General features: G+C 37.7%; 1 protein-coding gene across 16 annotated transcripts in view; it reads right to left on the bottom strand.

The window, feature by feature from the left end:
* The window catches only part of LOC110464274 (nephrin-like), a 376,492-nt gene that overhangs the window by 46,306 nt on the left and 311,001 nt on the right, over nucleotides 1-19,185 (bottom strand). For all 16 annotated transcript variants that reach the window (XM_021519388.1, XM_021519399.1, XM_021519401.1 and 13 more), the window contains one exon: nucleotides 1,699-1,830. In XM_021519388.1, coding sequence (XP_021375063.1) covers nucleotides 1,699-1,830 — 132 coding nt within the window. The remainder of the gene's footprint in view (nucleotides 1-1,698; nucleotides 1,831-19,185) is intronic.

Below are 19,185 nucleotides of genomic sequence, written 5' to 3'. Positions count from 1 at the left end.
GACTATAGAAACAATGGGCCAATACAATTGTCTCTTAGATTGCTAGAAACAGTAAACTTATACCTAACACAACTTCATAATCTGATAGTGACTATAGAAACAATGGGCCAATACAATTGTCTCTTAGATTGCTAGAAACAGTAAACTTATACCTAACACAACTTTATAATCTGATAGACTATAGAAAAAATGGGCCAATACAATTGTCTGTTAGATTGCTAGAAACAGTAAACTTATACTTAACACAACTTTATAATCTGATAGAGACTATAGAAACAGACAATGTACTCCAAATATGCATTTGACATTGAAAAATATCTTTATGAAATAAATATCTTTCTATAAATCAGGGCTGCATGATGTCCATCTTTCTGAGCACATGCAGAGGGAGATTTTTATTTCTAGACAATACCAGATTGGTACGGGACAGAATCAGACTCGGAGTCCCTAAACAACTAAGATTGCCTGCAGTCTTACAAAGGGATTGATTATCTGTCATATGGGGCCAATCTCAGTCTTTTTAACCTAGAAGCTTCTTAAAAAAAGTTTGACATTTTGCTCAATTAGGGTGAATTTTGTCTGCATATAACCTCCATTTAGCCTCTGTTGCCTTCACGATTCTGTCACTTTTACATCGGTTGATGGCGGTGTGTGTCTGGCTTTTGAGTGGACGTTGACTGTCCGATCAGGTCATTGTCTGCCCCCTACACCTGTATTACGAGGGCAACATGACAGAATCCCTACCGCGATTAAGTGGTCTGACAAAACCTCCACAGTGCAGGGGGACCTGACAAAATCGCTACAGCCAGGGGAATCTAAAATGTCTACAGCAAGGAGAACCATACAAAATTAGTTCAGCCAGGGGACCCTGACAAAATCTCTCCAGCCAGGGCAACCTGACAGAATCCCTCCTGCGAGTGACCTTACAAATTCTCGAGTGTAGGGGGAGGGACCTTACAGAATCCCTACTGCGAGAGACCTTACAAATTCTCCAGTGTAGGGGGAGGAACATGACAAAATCTCTACAGCCAGGGCAACCTGACAGAACCCCTACTGCGAGTGACCTTACAAATTCTCCAGTGTAGGGGGAGGGACCTGACAGAATCCCTACTGCGAGTGACCTTACAAATTCTCCAGTGTAGGGGGAGGGACCTGACAGAATCCCTACTGCGAGCGACCTTACAAATTCTCCAGTGTAGGGAGAGGGACCTGACAGAATCCCTACTGCGAGCGACCTTACAAATTCTCCAGTGTAGGGGGAGGAACCTGACAAAATCTCTACCGAAACGAGAACCTGATCTACAGCGAGGGGAAACGGGCAAAATCACCACATTGCGGGGAAATATGACATCTGTTTATCTCCTTTAAACAATGAAAACATCAAAACCATCCAAAGTAGTGGCCTTGACCAATATTTCTGTATTTATAACCTGTAAAGCTGTGACCTTGACCTGAGTTTGGTGTTATAATTGCCTTAGTTCTTGTTAATAATATTGACCTTCATTGAACTTTGTAACCTTGAACTGTAACCTAAATATGTGATATCAAATTGACCTTTTCAAGGAAAGACATTGACATAACCTTTTCATTGTAACCAATAACTTATGTACTCGTGACATTGTTCTGTTCCTTGATATCTGTAACGCTGATCTATTTTGAGTAATGACCTTGACCTACGTTACAGGAAAGGTTACTTACCCAGTAAGATGTCGTCCATGGCCCACTGGACCTTGCCTACACGGTTGCCGATAGAGCAGTTGAGCATGGTGCTGCGACCCTCGACGACGCGGGTATCCCCAGGAGTCTCGATAAAGTACTGCTGTCCCACAACTGAAACACAAACATTGTACCGTTAGCCATAAACACAAACATTGTACTGTTAGCCAAAAAAACACAAACATTGTACCGTTAGCCATAAACACAAACATTGTACCGTTAGCCATAAACACAAACATTGTACCGTTAGCCATAAACACAAACATTGTACTGTTAGCCAAAAAAACACAAACATTGTACTGTTAGCCAAAAAAACAAAAAACATTGTACCGTTAGCCATAAACACAAACATTGTACCGTTAGCCATAAACACAAACATTGTACCGTTAGCCAGAAACACAAACATTGTACCGTTAGCCATAAACACAAACATTGTACTGTTAGCCAAAAAAACACAAACATTGTACCGTTAGCCATAAACACAAACATTGTACCGTTAGCCATAAATACAAACATTGTACTGTTAGCCAAAAAAACACAAACATCGTACCGTTAGCCATAAACACAAACATTGTACTGTTAGCCAAAAAAACACAAACATTGCACCGTTAGCCATAAACACAAACATTGTACCGTTAGCCATACAGCAAACATTATACCATAAGCCATACAGCAAACATTGTACCGTTAGCCTTACAGCAAACATTGTACCGTTAGCCATACAGCAAACATTGTACCGTTAGCCATACAGCATATTGTTTTAGTTTTAAAGAAGGATGGTGACTCTGAATTATATCACAGTCTTACTGTTTTATGTGTTCTTTGTTCATATATGTACAAATAACATCAAATGACACATGGACCAACAATAATTTGACTATTTAGGTTGCCCCATCAGGGTTCAAAAGCTTGCAAGTAGTCACTTCACGGCCGGCATGACGCCCAACTCATTGTAAATTGGTTTAAGCATTTGTGGTACAATTTAGCATCTAACCCTCTATGACTTAAATTTCTAAAGATTTTATTGCCTTTATATATGTCAATTGAATTGGACATCAGGCTAGGCCTATTTAAGACCTTTCCAAACTTATTTACAAACGTTACATATATTCTGCCATAACAATCCAATTAAACAGTGCAGGGGAGATAACTCAAATTTAGCTTGTGAAATGAACATTTTTCAATTTTATTCTATCATTTTCTGTTTATGTTTTGGATATTAACAATTAAATAAATCATGTACATTTGTTGACAACCCATCCTACATAAAATCCAAGGGATACAGGCTATCAGTCACCTTTATGAACATTTGATCATTGTGAACCCATCTATGTGATCAGATTTTTCTAATGTTCAGAACTACTGTAAGTGTATATATTTTTTAGCGAGTCGCATTTTAGAGCTATTCGCACCTTAACTCATTCACCCCTGAAGACCTCTTTGAACTTTTCCAAATCGAAAGTTGGAATAGTTCATTATGAAATTTCAGGGATGAATGTGTTGTTCATTGCGCTAAATAATGTTTGTGCCAATTTAAGTTTTTGTTAATTGTTCTTAATTGCATGTTTTATGGGAGCTCCAGTACATCAATGAGCTAATTTATTAAAATTTGAAAATGCGCTAAAATTTGAGTACGTAAGTTTACAGTATTTCCCCCCCATGAAACTGTCAAATGTAGTCTTCTGTTCTGAGGCCACTCAAGAATTCATGCAATCAGGACGAGAGGATTCAAAATTCCTGGTATCACAGATATAAGAATTAGACAACTTAATAGAAAAGTGAAATAAGAAACAAGAAATATCTGAAAGGTTTGGAAGTAAGCAGAATACATGTAAAGACTTGCAATTCCCAAGGGGGAGATTCTGCAAGCTCAAAATTTAAACATATAAAATGAGTGTATATACTCAGAGGCAAAATAACCCTTTAAAATACCTATTTTGAGTTTTTCTTTCAGATGAAATTATAAGACCTTAGAATAAAGGAACAGTTAAGCAAATTCACAGGTTGGAAATACTATATAAGGGTCCAAAATCGGGAGTCTCTCTCCTATATAGGGAGAGTAGGTACGTATGGTAAAGACACAGGTATCGTGTTTGGCCTCACACTCCTCAGGTACCCAAGAAGACCTTAGTGGTGAGATATTACGTCGAGTTCCCCTCACACAGAGCTACAGTACATTTGACATGCGTTTCATTGCTCTTATTTTTAAATCTAATTTCCAGAATTATCGTGAAACATTAATGAGAGTAAAATTTCCTGGCTATGATGAATGACAGTGAAATTGCTCCATCACATAACACTAGGGACTCTGTAGCACTGCTGCAATTATCAACCCACAAAATTAATGATGAAAGTGCTTTAATATCTTCTGAAAGTCTAATGCAGAGCTGAGCACTTACAAAAGCTGTGGCTAGAAAAGTACGGTAGCTGTGGTACAGAATGTACAGTGGCTGTAGCTCAAAATGTAGTCATGGCTAAGTTGGTATATATGGTAGTTGTGGCTAAGAATGATAGATGTGGCAAGGATTGTTTGGTAGTTGTGGCTAAGAATAAAAACTGTGGCAAGGATTGTTTGGTCTTTGTGGCTAAGAATGATAGCTGTGGCAAGGTTTGTTTGGTAGTTGTGGCTAAGAATAAAAACTGTGGCAAGGATTGTTTGGTCTTTGTGGCTAAGAATGATAGCTGTGGCGAGGATAGTTTGGTAGTTGGGGCTAAGAATGATAGATGTGGCGAGGATTGTTTGGTTGTTGTGGCTAAGAAAAATAGCTGTGGCGAGAATAGTTTGGTAGTTGTGGCTAAGAATGATAGGTGTGGCAAGGATTGTTTGGTAGTTGTGACCTAGAATGATAGCTGTGGTGAGGATAGTTTGGTAGTTATGGCTAAGAATGATAGATGGGATGAGGATTGTATGGTAGGTGTGGCTCAGAATGTATGATAACTGTGATTGTTTGAAACCTGTGGGTTTAGAATTTGCTTTAGCTACGGCGGCGGCGAGGAGTGTAAGTTTCTTCTGTGATAGATTAGCTTCAAGGTAATCACCAAGTTTATATATAATTATACGATAACAAGCAATAATCCATGCTGTGTCAACTTCTGCCTTAATATTGATATATGGGCGTGTAGTTGTGGCTAAGAATAAAAACTGTGGTAAGGATTGTTTGGTCGTTGTGGCTAAGAATGATAGCTGTGGCGAGGATAGTTTGGTAGTTCTGGCTAAGAATGATAGCTGTGGCGAGGATAGTTTGGTAGTTCTGGCTAAGAATGATAGCTGTGGCGAGGATAGTTTGGTAGTTCTGGCTAAGAATGATAGCTGTGGCGAGGATAGTTTGGTAGTTGGGGCTAAGAATGATAGATGTGGCGAGGATTGTTTTGCAGTTGTGACCTAGAATGATAGCTGTGGTGAGGATTGTTTGGCAGTTGTGGCTAAGAATGATAGCTGTGGCGAGGATAGTTTGGTAGTTCTGGCTAAGAATGATAGCTGTGGCGAGGATAGTTTGGTAGTTGGGGCTAAGAATGATAGATGTGGCGAGGATTGTTTGGTTGTTGTGGCTAAGAATGATAGATGTGGCGAGGATTGTTTGGGAGTTGTGGCTAAGAATGATAGATGTGGCAAGGATTGTTTGGTAGTTGTGGCTAAGAATAATAGCTGTGGCGAGGATTGTTTGGTACTTGTGGCTAAGAATGATAGATGTGGCGAGGATTGTTTGGTTGTTGTGGCTAAGAAAAATAGCTGTGGCGAGAATAGTTTGGTAGTTGTGGCTAAGAATGATAGCTGTGGCGAGGATAGTTTGGTAGTTGGGGCTAAGAATGATAGATGTGGCGAGGATTGTTTGGTTGTTGTGGCTAAGAATGATAGATGTGGCGAGGGTTGTTTGGTAGTTGTGACCTAGAATGATAGCTGTGGTGAGGATAGTTTGGTAGTTATGGCTAAGAATGATAGATGGGATGAGGATTGTATGGTAGGTGTGGCTCAGAATGTATGATAACTGTGATTGTTTGAAACCTGTGGGTTTAGAATTTGCTTTAGCTACGGCGGCGGCGAGGAGTGTAAGTTTCTTCTGTGATAGATTAGCTTCAAGGTAATCACCAAGTTTATATATAATTATACGATAACAAGCAATAATCCATGCTGTGTCAACTTCTGCCTTAATATTGATATATGGGGGTGCTAAGTACAAGAACCTTGGTGCAGTGCGTTGCACCATTTTTTCATCCACAAAGAGTATACAGAAATCCGTTTTCCTAAGACAGGTACCCTTTTTACACTAGCTCTTTTGATGCAGAGCATTTCTGCCTGAATTGATCTCTCTAGTATTTCTCTTTTATACCTTCACAAGTTTTACTTTAATACTTTACCGAATGTTTTTATAAAACTAAATCAGTTTCATTTGTATCGCACAGGAAGTTTTACTTGTAAAATTTCTCTCTTTGCGAGTTAACGCCCAAATATCTATTTTAACAAATGCAGTCATTTTACATTTTATAACCCCATGCTTTCAAAACTTCCTCATTGAATTTTACATTTCACATTTGTACATTTACAAAAACCCAGCCCAGACGAATCACTTCTTTCAGGTAACAGTGAATAAAACTGTGACTTTTGTCTCCGGTACCATCACTACACACAAGAACAGCCACGTATCTTTATGTCTGGTGATCAACGCCACACAACATACGTCCCATCTTAAATATTACATAACTTACACCTAAATTGTACTACTCACAATCACACCAGGACCAACCTCCGAGCTGTTAGCCCTTATCACAAGTTCTCTGGCTTACTGAGCACGGCACACATCTGGCCGGAAATTGCCATTAATATTACTCTTTTGCATTCCTCCATCAATTGTATTATTTCTGGTCCAGAACAATGATCAATTGATGCCATGGTATCGACACTATTTCACCACAGGAGGAGGGTTCAATCAAACATCTGTCCCAGTGTCGTAACTGTCACCACAATAACACAACGTACTTTACGATAGCCATCCTGGTTATCCGCCATATTTCAACAACTATGACCATCAATAATACTTAAGATTATTCTTAAATCTCTGCTACATTTCAATTTAGTATTGGGAAATAATTGCGAAGGATTTTTTTAAAAAATCTACAAAGTTATATTATAACACCAGCCTCTGCTACATTAGAAACATTATTCTAAACAACTGGATCCCTTACAAACAATGCACATATTTTTTGTATATTTAAGATGTTGAAAATCATTAATTAACACTAGCACACTGACAGGCCTTGCCAGGAGGCCAATCGTACCCCCATGGTCTATTTTTATTAACAGAGATCCTGATGACCTTGATCTTAAGAAATATCTAAGACCCTTCATGCACATGAATATCAAAGTGTATTGCCATGTTAAATTTCAGAGAGATTTTGGATTCTGGAAACAAAAGTGTGGATGGACGAATGGACAGACAGATAGACGGACAAAGTGACTACCATAAGGCACCTACATTGTTTATGTGGCCCCCATATCCTCTAGACTGGAAATTGTATCCAGAATTTGTTTCAGAAATGCGGGTTTTATTTAATGGAATTATGTTCCGAACGGTGTCAGAGGTTTTGAATGTTTTCGGCTGTTACATCTTGCCGTATATTCTGACGGACAGAATCAACAAAGCTTGCCAGCTTGTACAGGCAGGGATAACAAAACACAGATTATTTTTCCATGTCGTTTCTTTTCGGAGAAAGACTTGACCTTGACCCTTGACCTTGTTCTACTTTGAGTTGTACACCCCCCTGACAAGTATGGCATGGTGCCACTCGTACACCAAGCTTCCCTCCGGCTCACTGTTTTGTTATAGATATCAATACACAATATATCCAGAGCCAATATCATGTATTTCTGTCGACAAGGAGATTGATTCAAACATTCCTTCCTGTATTCACGGCTGTTATGTTTTGGCTACAGATTTTATAATGTTGAGGCAGCGTTGATGTTTTGTTTAAACAGATAGTTTTTGGCCTAGATTTATAAACTCGATTCATTTTACAACAATTATGAAACAAGTTGTGTTAACTTATATTGATCACGATTGTTGGCCCGGATATCAGCGCGTGAGGGGTCTTTGACTTGGAAGAAACCGGAGTACCCGGAGAAAACACATGTGATCGGGCAGGTGGCCCCATACCTTTTCACGTTCGATCGGGGAATTGAAACCCGGGCCGCCTTGGTGAAAGGCAAGTGCACTATCCACTGCACCACCCGACCACCCAATTTTGTTTTACACAAGATAGTTTTGGGCAAAGGTTTGGTTTCGACAGATAGTTGTAGGCCTAGGTTTGGTTTAGATAGATAGTTGTAGGCCTGGTTTGGTTTAGATAGATAGTTGTAGGCCTGGTTTGGTTTAGATAGATAGTTGTAGGCCTGGTTTGGTTTAGACAGACAGTTGTAGGCCTGGTTTGGTTTAGACAGACAGTTGTAGGCCTGGTTTGGTTTAGACAGACAGTTGTAGGCCTGGTTTGGTTTATACATATAGTTGTAGGCCTAGGTGTGGTTTAGACATATATTTGTAGGCCTGGTTTGGTTTAGACATATAGTTGTAGGCCTGGTTTGGTTTAGACATATAGTTGTAGGCCTGGTTTGGTTTAGACATATAGTTGTAGGCCTGCGGTTTGGTTTAGACATATAGTTGTAGGCCTGGTTTTGTTAGACAGGTTTTTGGATGATAGCATCCAGTTAAGAGGAGTAATACTTAGCATGTATACAATTATAACAAAAGATGAAAATGCACAGCCAGACCATGATTGAACCCAGGACCCTTCAACCTCGATGGATGCTCTACCAAATGAATAACCTGGCCGTCAGCGAAGACCCCGTCAAGTTTCTTTTCACAATGAAATCTTGATGTATTTTTAACAGAACAAAATATGAAGATCATTTGTTGCTACACAGTGTAAGAACTACAGAAACAAGTTAACATACCTGATTCACTATTGTATACCTGTATCAGGGGACGAAACATTTGACATTCAAGAACCAGTTATATGATTAAAACAGTCACAGAAACGTTTGTCATCAATGATGCTGTGAATGATTATTTTATCAAGTTAGCTTGGCCTGATTTTACCTCAACCTAGGAGTAAATGATCGCATTTGCTTTTGCTTACGACATTAAAACGTCAATTTTACTGTGGAGCCTAGTTCTGATTAACGTCCCTGTATCACGCGATGTTACGAGATGTCAGAACTTGTAGGCAAGATCACATCTTTAAATGGGGGCTTCAATTAATTTTCATTGCCAACCAACTATACAGGAGTAAATCTCATCTCCCTCAATTTGTCATGCTTAGTATTGAGATGGAGTTCCAGCACTTCCTCCATGTAAAAACACCCCTGGCTTTCTGTAACTTTTCACAAACTCCCAGAATGGATATATCCTACCATGTCTTAACTAGATCTGTAAGAAAATTTCTGTGAATTTGGTGCAAGACTAGCTTATAAGTAAACCTTGTTCAATGCTTTATGTGTTAAGTCTGGGAAACCCTTTAAACTTAATGATGAACTGAAGGGATCTCAATCATTGTATTTTTATGTGTGTTAAACCTTCCAGTGACCTTGACCTATATTTCAAAAGTGCCTAGCAACCTATTTTTGACCAGTGCTGTCTTCTTTTAGAATGAAAACTGTTGTATAATCTATCAAGTACCATCCATCAGGATTAATCTCATACAAAAATTGATCTTAACCATTTTATCAATGATTATCTACAACCAGAAACACTGATTATCATAAACTTTCTGAAGACTTTGACCAGTAATTTAAGCTCCTTAAAGACTGAAGTTCTGATGGTATTTACTATCAGTTGACCTCATTAGAGTACAAACTGTCAAATGACCTTGATAAAAACAAACAGCCTGGTGCCTCAGAAATGGTTTAAAAGCCTCTACAACACCTTGATTTGCTGATGTCATCACTATGTTTGATATGGGAGTGTTTCAGTGCTGGTACTTCACAAAACAAAAGCCTGCTTGTTTTTCATTAAAATTTTACAGTGTTCACATGTCAGTAGCTGGTTTTTCCATCAACGAGTTACAATCGTTCAACTTGGCACTACAGATGATGCAGATGAAAAGACATGTCTCTCTGGTTAACTTGTTACAGAAATCATTCTACCTCTATACAGTTCGGTTATGAAGTCCCCGAGGACATTTGATTCAATACTGTGTTCAGTGTTTCTCAGAGCTATGATTAGATTGTGTATTCCACAGCTATCTGGGCCATCAACTATCATATATACAATAGTTTAACAAGGCAAATTTTATAATGTTCCAGATTTCTCTAAACCCGATCACATGACAACCATGAAACATACGTTAGAACGTATAAAGTGCAATGTGCAGGTTACACTCAAGTTCAAACAAACGCAAGTCACAGACAGGTGTATTACATCAACAGACTGGAGGATCTAGGTTACTAACGAATTATGAAACTGAAATAAAGGTAAGCTCTATCCCAATCACATGTCGTAAAACCTCCCTCCAACAATTCTTCAGAAGAAATAGTTATTGGTCAGCACTGTTAATATTGAATATCATAATAAAGGCCAGTGTGTTGTACATCAACAGTGGTTTATCAGGGGTTCTCGGTAACTGACTCAGGGATGGAATAAGAACCTTTTTGGGGAAGAATGGTCATTATAACAACATATGAATTAGACAACTAAACATTTTGTTTAACCTTTCTTCACGACAATATGATCACTCTTTCCTTCCTGTATATGCTGTATTTTGAGAACTTGGTCAATACTGAGGACTTTGGAAAAAAACCACCATGACTGACCACTCTAATAGGGCTTGAGTGACCTCTGGAAAAGGACTAAGATTGACCTCTCTTCTGTGCCAACTGACCCTGTAGCATGACTGAGGACCTCCGAAGGGAAGGCCGGTAAAGTTCCTCTGACCTCAGTACAAGTACATAGATATATATGCAAATAGGATTTGGGTAGTGGAGAAGAGAAATGATTGGAGGCGCTGACGTCTACTTGGACGTAGGCCTGAACTCTGATTAATGATGAAAATATCATCATTATGGAAATACCAGTCCTATCTACGGGGCCAGACGGCAACAAATTCACAAATTGTTGGCACATCACAGTTTTATTCTGGTCTTTAGTATTAAGGATGGTTCCAAATTCGGCAATGCTGGGTATTCTGTATATAAATATACAACTGCTCAGGAATGTGTCTCAAAGTCTCCAAAGTTTTATGTAAAAGTTACAACACTGATAAATATCAGTATTGAAATATCTCTGTGATTGGAGGCGCTGACGTCTACTTGTTTGATAAACAGCACTGACTTCTAGGGCTTGTTGATTGTGACCTCTACGGAACAGAGTGTGACCTATACAAATAGCTGTGTTTGTGACCTCTAAACATAGTTGTGTTTGTGACTTATTTGAAGTGTTGTGTGGCCTTTTCGACTTAACCATTAAGACTTCTATGAAATTCTGGTTGACCTTAATGATCTGTTGAATGACCTCTATGACCTGGTGTGTACATGTGACCTCTGTGACTTGTGTGGATGACCTCTATGATCTTGTGTGGATGTGACCTATGCGACTATATAGTGTCCATGACATTGATGATCTTATTTATATGGTCTCTATGACCCTGTGTGCATGTGACCTTGATGACCTTGTGTCCATGTGACCTTGATGACCTTGTACCTTTGACCTCTATGAGTATAAGAACACACATCTTTTCCAAGATGGTATACATTGACGTGATTACGAGTACAATAGTGGTAAAAGCCTATTTCTACAATAATTTTGCTGAGTGATTTCATAACCAGTCCTGTTCCAATTATGTTCCCTGTAATATACCGACATGGGCAGGCATCATCCCTTATTTACATGGATCTCCTCTCACTTCTACATCAAAATTACAACACAGTTGTGAAGCGTGTCACCATTAAAACCGACAATCCATCGTTTTCAAGGACAGATCATTTCCAAAGTTGTAAACATAACTATTTTGTTCTTCCAAATTTTCATTATCTCTCTGAATACCCAATTCTCAAATCATCTCTGCACGTTATAATGACAAAGATAGCTATCTTATAAATGGCAGATTTAATCCCAAGGCTTTCCCCGCGTTTTATATTTGGCATGCTTCATCAGCTGTGTTATGTTTATGAGTTCAACAAAAACCTGACGTAATTAAAGCTATAAAAAGCTTTGTACATGATAATAAAATCTGCCATTAACATTCACCAGCTAATACCTAATTGAAATACAAACCTGATCACAGCTTACATCAGATTCTTTTTCGTCTATCCTCAGAGAGAAGACATCTGGTAGACTTTGTGATCACAAAATAATCAGGGTCCTTTAAACACACTCCATTATAAAGACTGAACTATGACTGAACCAATTCAATTGTGAATGATTAAATCTAAATTATTTTCATCCTTTCTCATTTATACGTTTTAAAAGTTAAATGCATTGAACATTCCCACTCAAATGTTTAAATTGTAAATGAATAAAATGAAACATAATAACGTTCCCACTCCAACTTTAAATCTTTGAAAATGACTTTTATGAACACAATTTGATAAAAATAAATCAGTTTGGTCTTTGTTAATGATGCAAATATGATAGGCAGTTCTACTTATAGATTATAGACAAATAAATGAGTTAACCTTAGGTAAGCCCAGTAGATATGTGAGGTAAGCCCAGTAGATACGTGAGGTAAAACCAGAAGATACATGAGGTAAGCCCAGTAGATACGTGAGGTAAGCCCCGTAGATACGTGAGGTAAGCCCAGTAGATATGTGAGGTAGCCCAGTAGATATGTGAGGTAAGCCGAGTAGATATGTGATGTAAGCCCAGTAGGTATGTGAGGTTAGCCCAGTAGATATGTGAGGTAAGCCCAGTAGATATGTGAGGTAAGCCCAGTAGATACGCGAGGTAAGCCCAGTAGATATGTGAGGTAAGTCGAGTAGATATGTGATGTAGTACGTAAGCCCAGTAGTTATGTGAGGTAAGCCCAGTAGATACGTGAGATAAGCCCAGTAGATATTGTTATGTTCTACCTGGCTTATTTTCAGGTTTGACATTTTATGCAGCAAGTATCCACATGTGAAGGTCAATGCGGTCAAGGTCACAATAAGCAATAAATTTTATGTATGAATATGCTGCACAATGGGAAACCTGTCTCACTTGTTATAAATAGAAATGATCAAAGACAATATATAGTTACTTAAACTTACAAGACAGATGGAATAATTTTATAATAATAACAATTAAAACGAAACATGTCGAAATATTTATAATTCTCCCAAAATGATGATTTTGTGCCGCGACTGGTTAGTAACACTGATAATGTCACTGAAAACAATGAATTCATGCTGCCGGCAGAGCTTTGTCTCACGTAAAGTGATCATAACATGTAGCACAATAAAAGTGACTCCCCCCATATAAAGATGTCATCAATAACAAGTTGATGGGAAATCAAGTGACAATATTCTAGGGCCATCCGTATTTGTCACAAGGTCTTTAACCTAACCAATGGCTAAACTTCTGGTAAAACATTATTCATCAATATCAGCTGCTTTACAATTGAACTTTCAATAACATTTAAAATTTTGTTTTAAAGGATTGACCTGCATTTTGACGGCGTATATGGTAGTATTAATGCAGTTGGCAACTGCGTGAAGCGTTAATGGCGCCATATTTGAAATAGATATCAATCCGCCGCGCCTTCTTTCATTGCGTTAACGCTTATTTATACGCAGTCAGAGTTTACTAAGCTAAAGAAGGGAGAGATGTAAATATCTATGTACGAACTAATGGAAATTTGATTAATCAGTGTTCTGATTGTTAAACTTTAAATAACCTATATTACCAACATTGACAGGCTGAATGCCCCGCCAATCAGTTGAAACATAACTTGCTTTAAAAAAGTATGTATACATATGGTTTCTCAATACAAGATATATTGACCTCTGTCTAAAGAGACAAACAAGAAGAACCAAACCAAATTATATGATGTTTATTTGACAGGTATAAGCATCCTGTTAACTATGACTAGTTAGGATAACTACGGTATCCTGTCTGTACATTATAACATTGGTTACATACGACTAGTAGGATAACTACGGTATCCTGTCTACATTATAACATTGGTTACATACGACTAGTAGGATAACTACGGTATCCTGTCTGTACATTATAACATTGGTAACATATGACTAGTAGGATAACTACGGTATCCTGTCTACATTATAACATTGGTTACATACGACTAGTAGGATAACTACGGTATCCTGTCTACATTATAACATTGGTTACATACGACTAGTAGGATAACTACGGTATCCTGTCTACATTATAACATTGGTTACATACGACTAGTAGGATAACTACGGTATCCTGTCTACATTATAACATTGGTTACATACGACTAGTAGGATAACTACGGTATCCTGTCTGTACATTATAACATTGGTTACATATGACTAGTAGGATAACTACGGTATCCTGTCTGTACATTATAACATTGGTTACATACGACTAGTAGGATAACTACGGTATCCTGTCTGTACATTATAACATTGGTTACATACGACTAGTAGGATAACTACGGTATCCTGTCTGTACATTATAATGTTGGGTACATACGACTAGTAGGATAACTACGGTATCCTGTCTACATTATAACATTTGTTACATACGACTAGTAGGATAATTACGGTATCCTGTCTGTACATTATAACGTTGGTTACATACGACTAGTAGGATAACTACGGTATCCTGTCTGCACATTATAACATTGTACACACTTGGATGTTTTCCAGACATGATGGAATGGTTACAGATCCAGGGAGATTTTACTCTGAAGAGTCCCCTAAGAGTTTGGAGGACTAAGATTGCCACAGATATCAGCTGGGAATTATCAGCGTAACACATCACGTTGTTTCTTTGTCTTTCCCTTTATACAATGTTACTTGTGACTTTTTATTTCCATGTCACTCTGATGCTTGTAACTAGTAACTTGGGGAAACTTTCAAGTCATCTGAATGTTTGACAGACAATTAAAAGCTTGTTATATACCAACAAACAAAATACACTTCCTAGATCTGAGGAGATTGTGTCAGGAATCCTATCATTTACATGTCTGCTTCCTAATTTTTATCTGCAGTCTCCTTCAGAAGGAGGCTTGGTGTGATCTATTTGGAGTTCCCTCCCCTTGTTGTCTGACTGACAGTATAAGATAAGACAGGTGCCAGATAAGACAGTATTTTTGTTTTTGTTTTGTTTAGGGTTTAATTTGCTCACAACACCTAGGGTTAGATGGACTGTCAGATACCACATATATTTAGACTTATAGACAGGTGTCAAATAGCAGGAAATGTCAAAGGTATCTAAAGGGAAACAGAAATATATAGAGATATGTAAAAAGAAATTGAAAATTAACTATATAAAAACTGACCCGCATTGTTTGAATCTGTATGAATCAGATCTAGTATAGGTCCCAGGGTATAGATATGGATCAGATCTCGTAATAGGTCCCAGGGTATAGATATTAATCAGATCTAGTATAGGCCCAAGGGTATAGATATGGATCATATCTAGTGTAGGTTCCAGGGTATAGATATGGGTCAGATCTAGTATAGGTCCCAGGGTATAGATATGGATCAGATCTAGTATAGGTCCAAGGGTATAGATATGGATCATATCTAGTGTAGGTTNTCATCAGGATTTTCCCTCTAGCTCTTGGAAAGCAGGTAAATGTACACTACATTTATCATAAGTAACAAGCTCATCGAAGTGAAATGAACTGTGTCCGCAAACCAAATGTCACGCAAAATTGTAAAACTTCTCTCGGCGCTATACTTCCTTTCAGACTCCAAGCTTCTAACTTGACATCTCGTAAGGTTGTTTAAGACTTGTCAAAATCTATTTAAATCTGGACGATTCATCGACTGGAAACTAATTTGAAACAGATGTACACGCCTAAAACAGTCCAACCTGCCTCCGTACGATGGCGCAGGACAAGCTCATCTCAATTTGTGCAGTAAAAGTGAGACCAAATTAGTACATAACTGGAGAAAAATCAATAAAATGGGGGATATGGACGGTGAGAGATCTGAAGTGTTGACACGATACCACGATACCACCGGAGCTGTTGCTCGGACGTATTCTTCTCTTACAAAAGCAATTTACAACACTATGGTGCTGGCGATACACTATATCAAATGAAACTCAACATCACAAAATGTTAACTAGATCGAATTGACTTCTGAAGTCTGAAAACGTCAGCATTTATTGGACAACAGTATTTTTGAATTACTGATTGATGTTATAAATTCTTGTCAATGAATTAAAAGGAAGTTACGATCTTTTTTATTAAATGTATTTCAATACCACCCACATAATCATCATGTTTTTCCACCCACATAATCATCATGTTTTTTAGAGTGTTCACAATGTCATTTATTTATCAATTATGGTTGAGGTGAATATATGTTTTTATAGACCGAACAGTATATATTATCCGAGACAAAGTCAAGGTTAATATAGCTCGTCAGGTCCATCTAACCAAGTATTCACTGGTATAAAAGTCTATAATTATTTTATTATATATGAAAATATGCTGTTTTGATTATTAAACAAGATGTAACGTAATATAAACGTCAAGACAATTACACTGCACTTGGTAGAGAGCTGACTGTGATGCTGTTATTGAAGTGACGTCATATAGAGAATATTGACCTGCTAAAAATTGTAACTCTGGGACAATATCACAGACCTATCAACCACCACGTGACTATGATCCAATCAGTGTAGATGTAGGAGTGGGGTGTATCATCTAACAGTTCTATAAATAGACTTGTGTAACATGATCTATAGTGACATCGTAATGAAAAGACTTCAAAATTATAGTACGACATCATAGTGGAAGCAATAGATAGAAATTTTACACTTCAATGATCTGAATTAAGGCATGTTCATCCTAATTTATGCAAACTTTCTTAATTGTGAAACAGAAAAGACCCTAACTTTATTGAGCTAAACACTTGCTAAAATGATTTTTTTTAAAGATTTGTTGAAATCTCATGCAAGATCCATACAAGACTTTTTTTGTCCTCAACACCCAGTCCGACCAGATGGTGGTGTGCTGATAGGCAAAGATTTCAGTTTTCGAAAATAATTCAAAATTTTGATTTAAAAATTGCAATACTGGTTTAAATTAGTCTGTTTTTATTGCCCTCTGTTTGGACGACTTTTAATATTGAGACTCCCTTCTCATCACTTTCACCATCTTATGACATAGAAGAAATTGGACGAACATATTCCTGTGGTTCGGAGACAATCTTCGGGGCTTGGAGACAATCTTTCGTCAATGACCTTTAAAGGTAGCGATTTTCTATTAAGCTCATTGACAAACTTTTGGGTATAATGACCTTGATAGTTAAAAGAATATGAGATATTAACATTACATCCTTGGCAGTAAGATGCTGATAGACCTACGTAGTCTATGTTTACTGAAAGTCCCAGCGGTGTACAACGACACGCTTATACTTGGAGACGGAACGTCTGATTGCAAAGTGAAGGCTTATATTATTACGTAAGAGACCACGACTGTATGTAATACATACAGCATGCGGCGTGACTCTTCTGGAGTGCATTCTATGACAAAAACTCTTAGTTGCCTATACAAACAAATTTGCCTCACTAATTACCAACGATTTCAATACTGATGCTCCTGTAAATTCAAAAGCAGACATTTATCAATATTTAACATTTGAATATGACAGTAAAATTAAATTTGATAAAGAATTCTTTTACAATTATGTGATTCTGAGGTGACACAGGGCACCAGTATTATATGTTATTATGTAAAATGTTCAGATAGCTATCTATCACAGCTAGGCACAACATATAATTTACAAATCAGATTTGGAGCCGAGGAGACAGCGCTCTCTATTTTTGTGTACACTAGAGCGACAAGCATCTTTTAGTCTCGCATTCAGAGACAATTATCTAAACACCTAGTATTTTTGTATTGTTTTTTTTTTTCATTAGAATTTTATGACCAACTCTCTGTCTGTTTGTGAAAAGTTCAAATAACTGGCACTGGTTCCGTATCTATGGATTATCAGCTAACTCAATAAACCTCTGTTTCACTGTATTTGACAAAAAGTGCAAAAATCCTAAAAAAAATGGCAGTATTAAAAACAGAACGCATGAAAAAATGCTGAGAACATCATAAAAGGAAAGAAAAAAAGAAAGAAAAACATGATTTTTTTACCACCGAGACCAAATAGCATTTGATAGAAAAATAAAATTCTTTTGTAATAATACATTTCAATCAATCAAGAGTTATCTGTTCTTACATCCGTCTCCTTATTTAGACGTGTAAACACGTAAGATGTCTCCTTATCTAGATGTACAATCGCGTGTGATGGATGGAATCCTAGCAGCAGTACCTAATCAGCTGACTTTCCACAACCTTAACTTCGTTATCATTAATATCCATAGCAACTATATAAAATCAAGTTTCTAGGTTTCCATAGCAACTATTTTACAAGAAAGTTGGTTGTCTTGGTCTTTGATTGATGGAAACTTTTTTACAAGATTTTGATGCGATTATGTGTATCTTAGTACAGATTTTTATACATTTTCACATCAAATTCTGAAATGAACATCCAATTTAAGTTTTCGTTACAGCCTTACAATGATATTCATAAATTGAATCATGTATCCGATGAAAATGTTCCAGTCTTCTTTGTTGCCAGAAAAGGCCAGTTTACCAACACACTGACATATATCTAACCAAAATAATATAGTTTTCCTTGATGTCCATTTAGTTAAATGTTAAATTGGTAAAAAACAACATCAGTATCATGTCAGTAATGTTGTTCAGCAGGAAATGTTTATTAACAGTTTGAATTTGTGCAAAACCCCATTGAGTAAACCCTTAAATACTTCTAACCAGTGAATTTTATCAATCACAACAGCATCAGAGTAAGTTTCTTCAATTTATTTGGTGTTCGTCGACCAGTTTCACCTCATTAGCGGGTTATTACGGATATCCAATGGAAGGGTAAGGGACCCTCAGATCAACCTTCCGGATATCCAATTGAAGGGTAAGGGACCCTCAGATAAACCTATGTATAAACGAACTGCATTGGCTCTACTCTCTGTACCTCTTTAATATTCCTATAGGGCACAAAAGCAAATCCCCAATTCTGCAGGGATATACCACATTAGTCACCTGCAGTGGGTATAGCCGGTGAATTCTACACTCGATCCCCGACCTGCAGGGAGATACCACATTAGTCACCTCTTACGATACATGCAGTGGGTAATAGCCGGTGTATTCTACACTCGATCCCCGACCTGCAGGGGGATACCACATTAGTCACCTCTTACGATACATGCAGTGGGTAATAGCCGGTGTATTCTACACTCGATCCCCGACCTGCAGGGGCATACCACATTA

Source organism: Mizuhopecten yessoensis, unplaced genomic scaffold (assembly GCF_002113885.1).
Source record: "Mizuhopecten yessoensis strain PY_sf001 unplaced genomic scaffold, ASM211388v2 scaffold10979, whole genome shotgun sequence".
NCBI lineage: Eukaryota > Metazoa > Mollusca > Bivalvia > Pectinida > Pectinidae > Mizuhopecten > Mizuhopecten yessoensis.
Note: the sequence above shows the minus strand (reverse complement) of the source record. Positions and strands in the feature narration are given on the sequence as shown.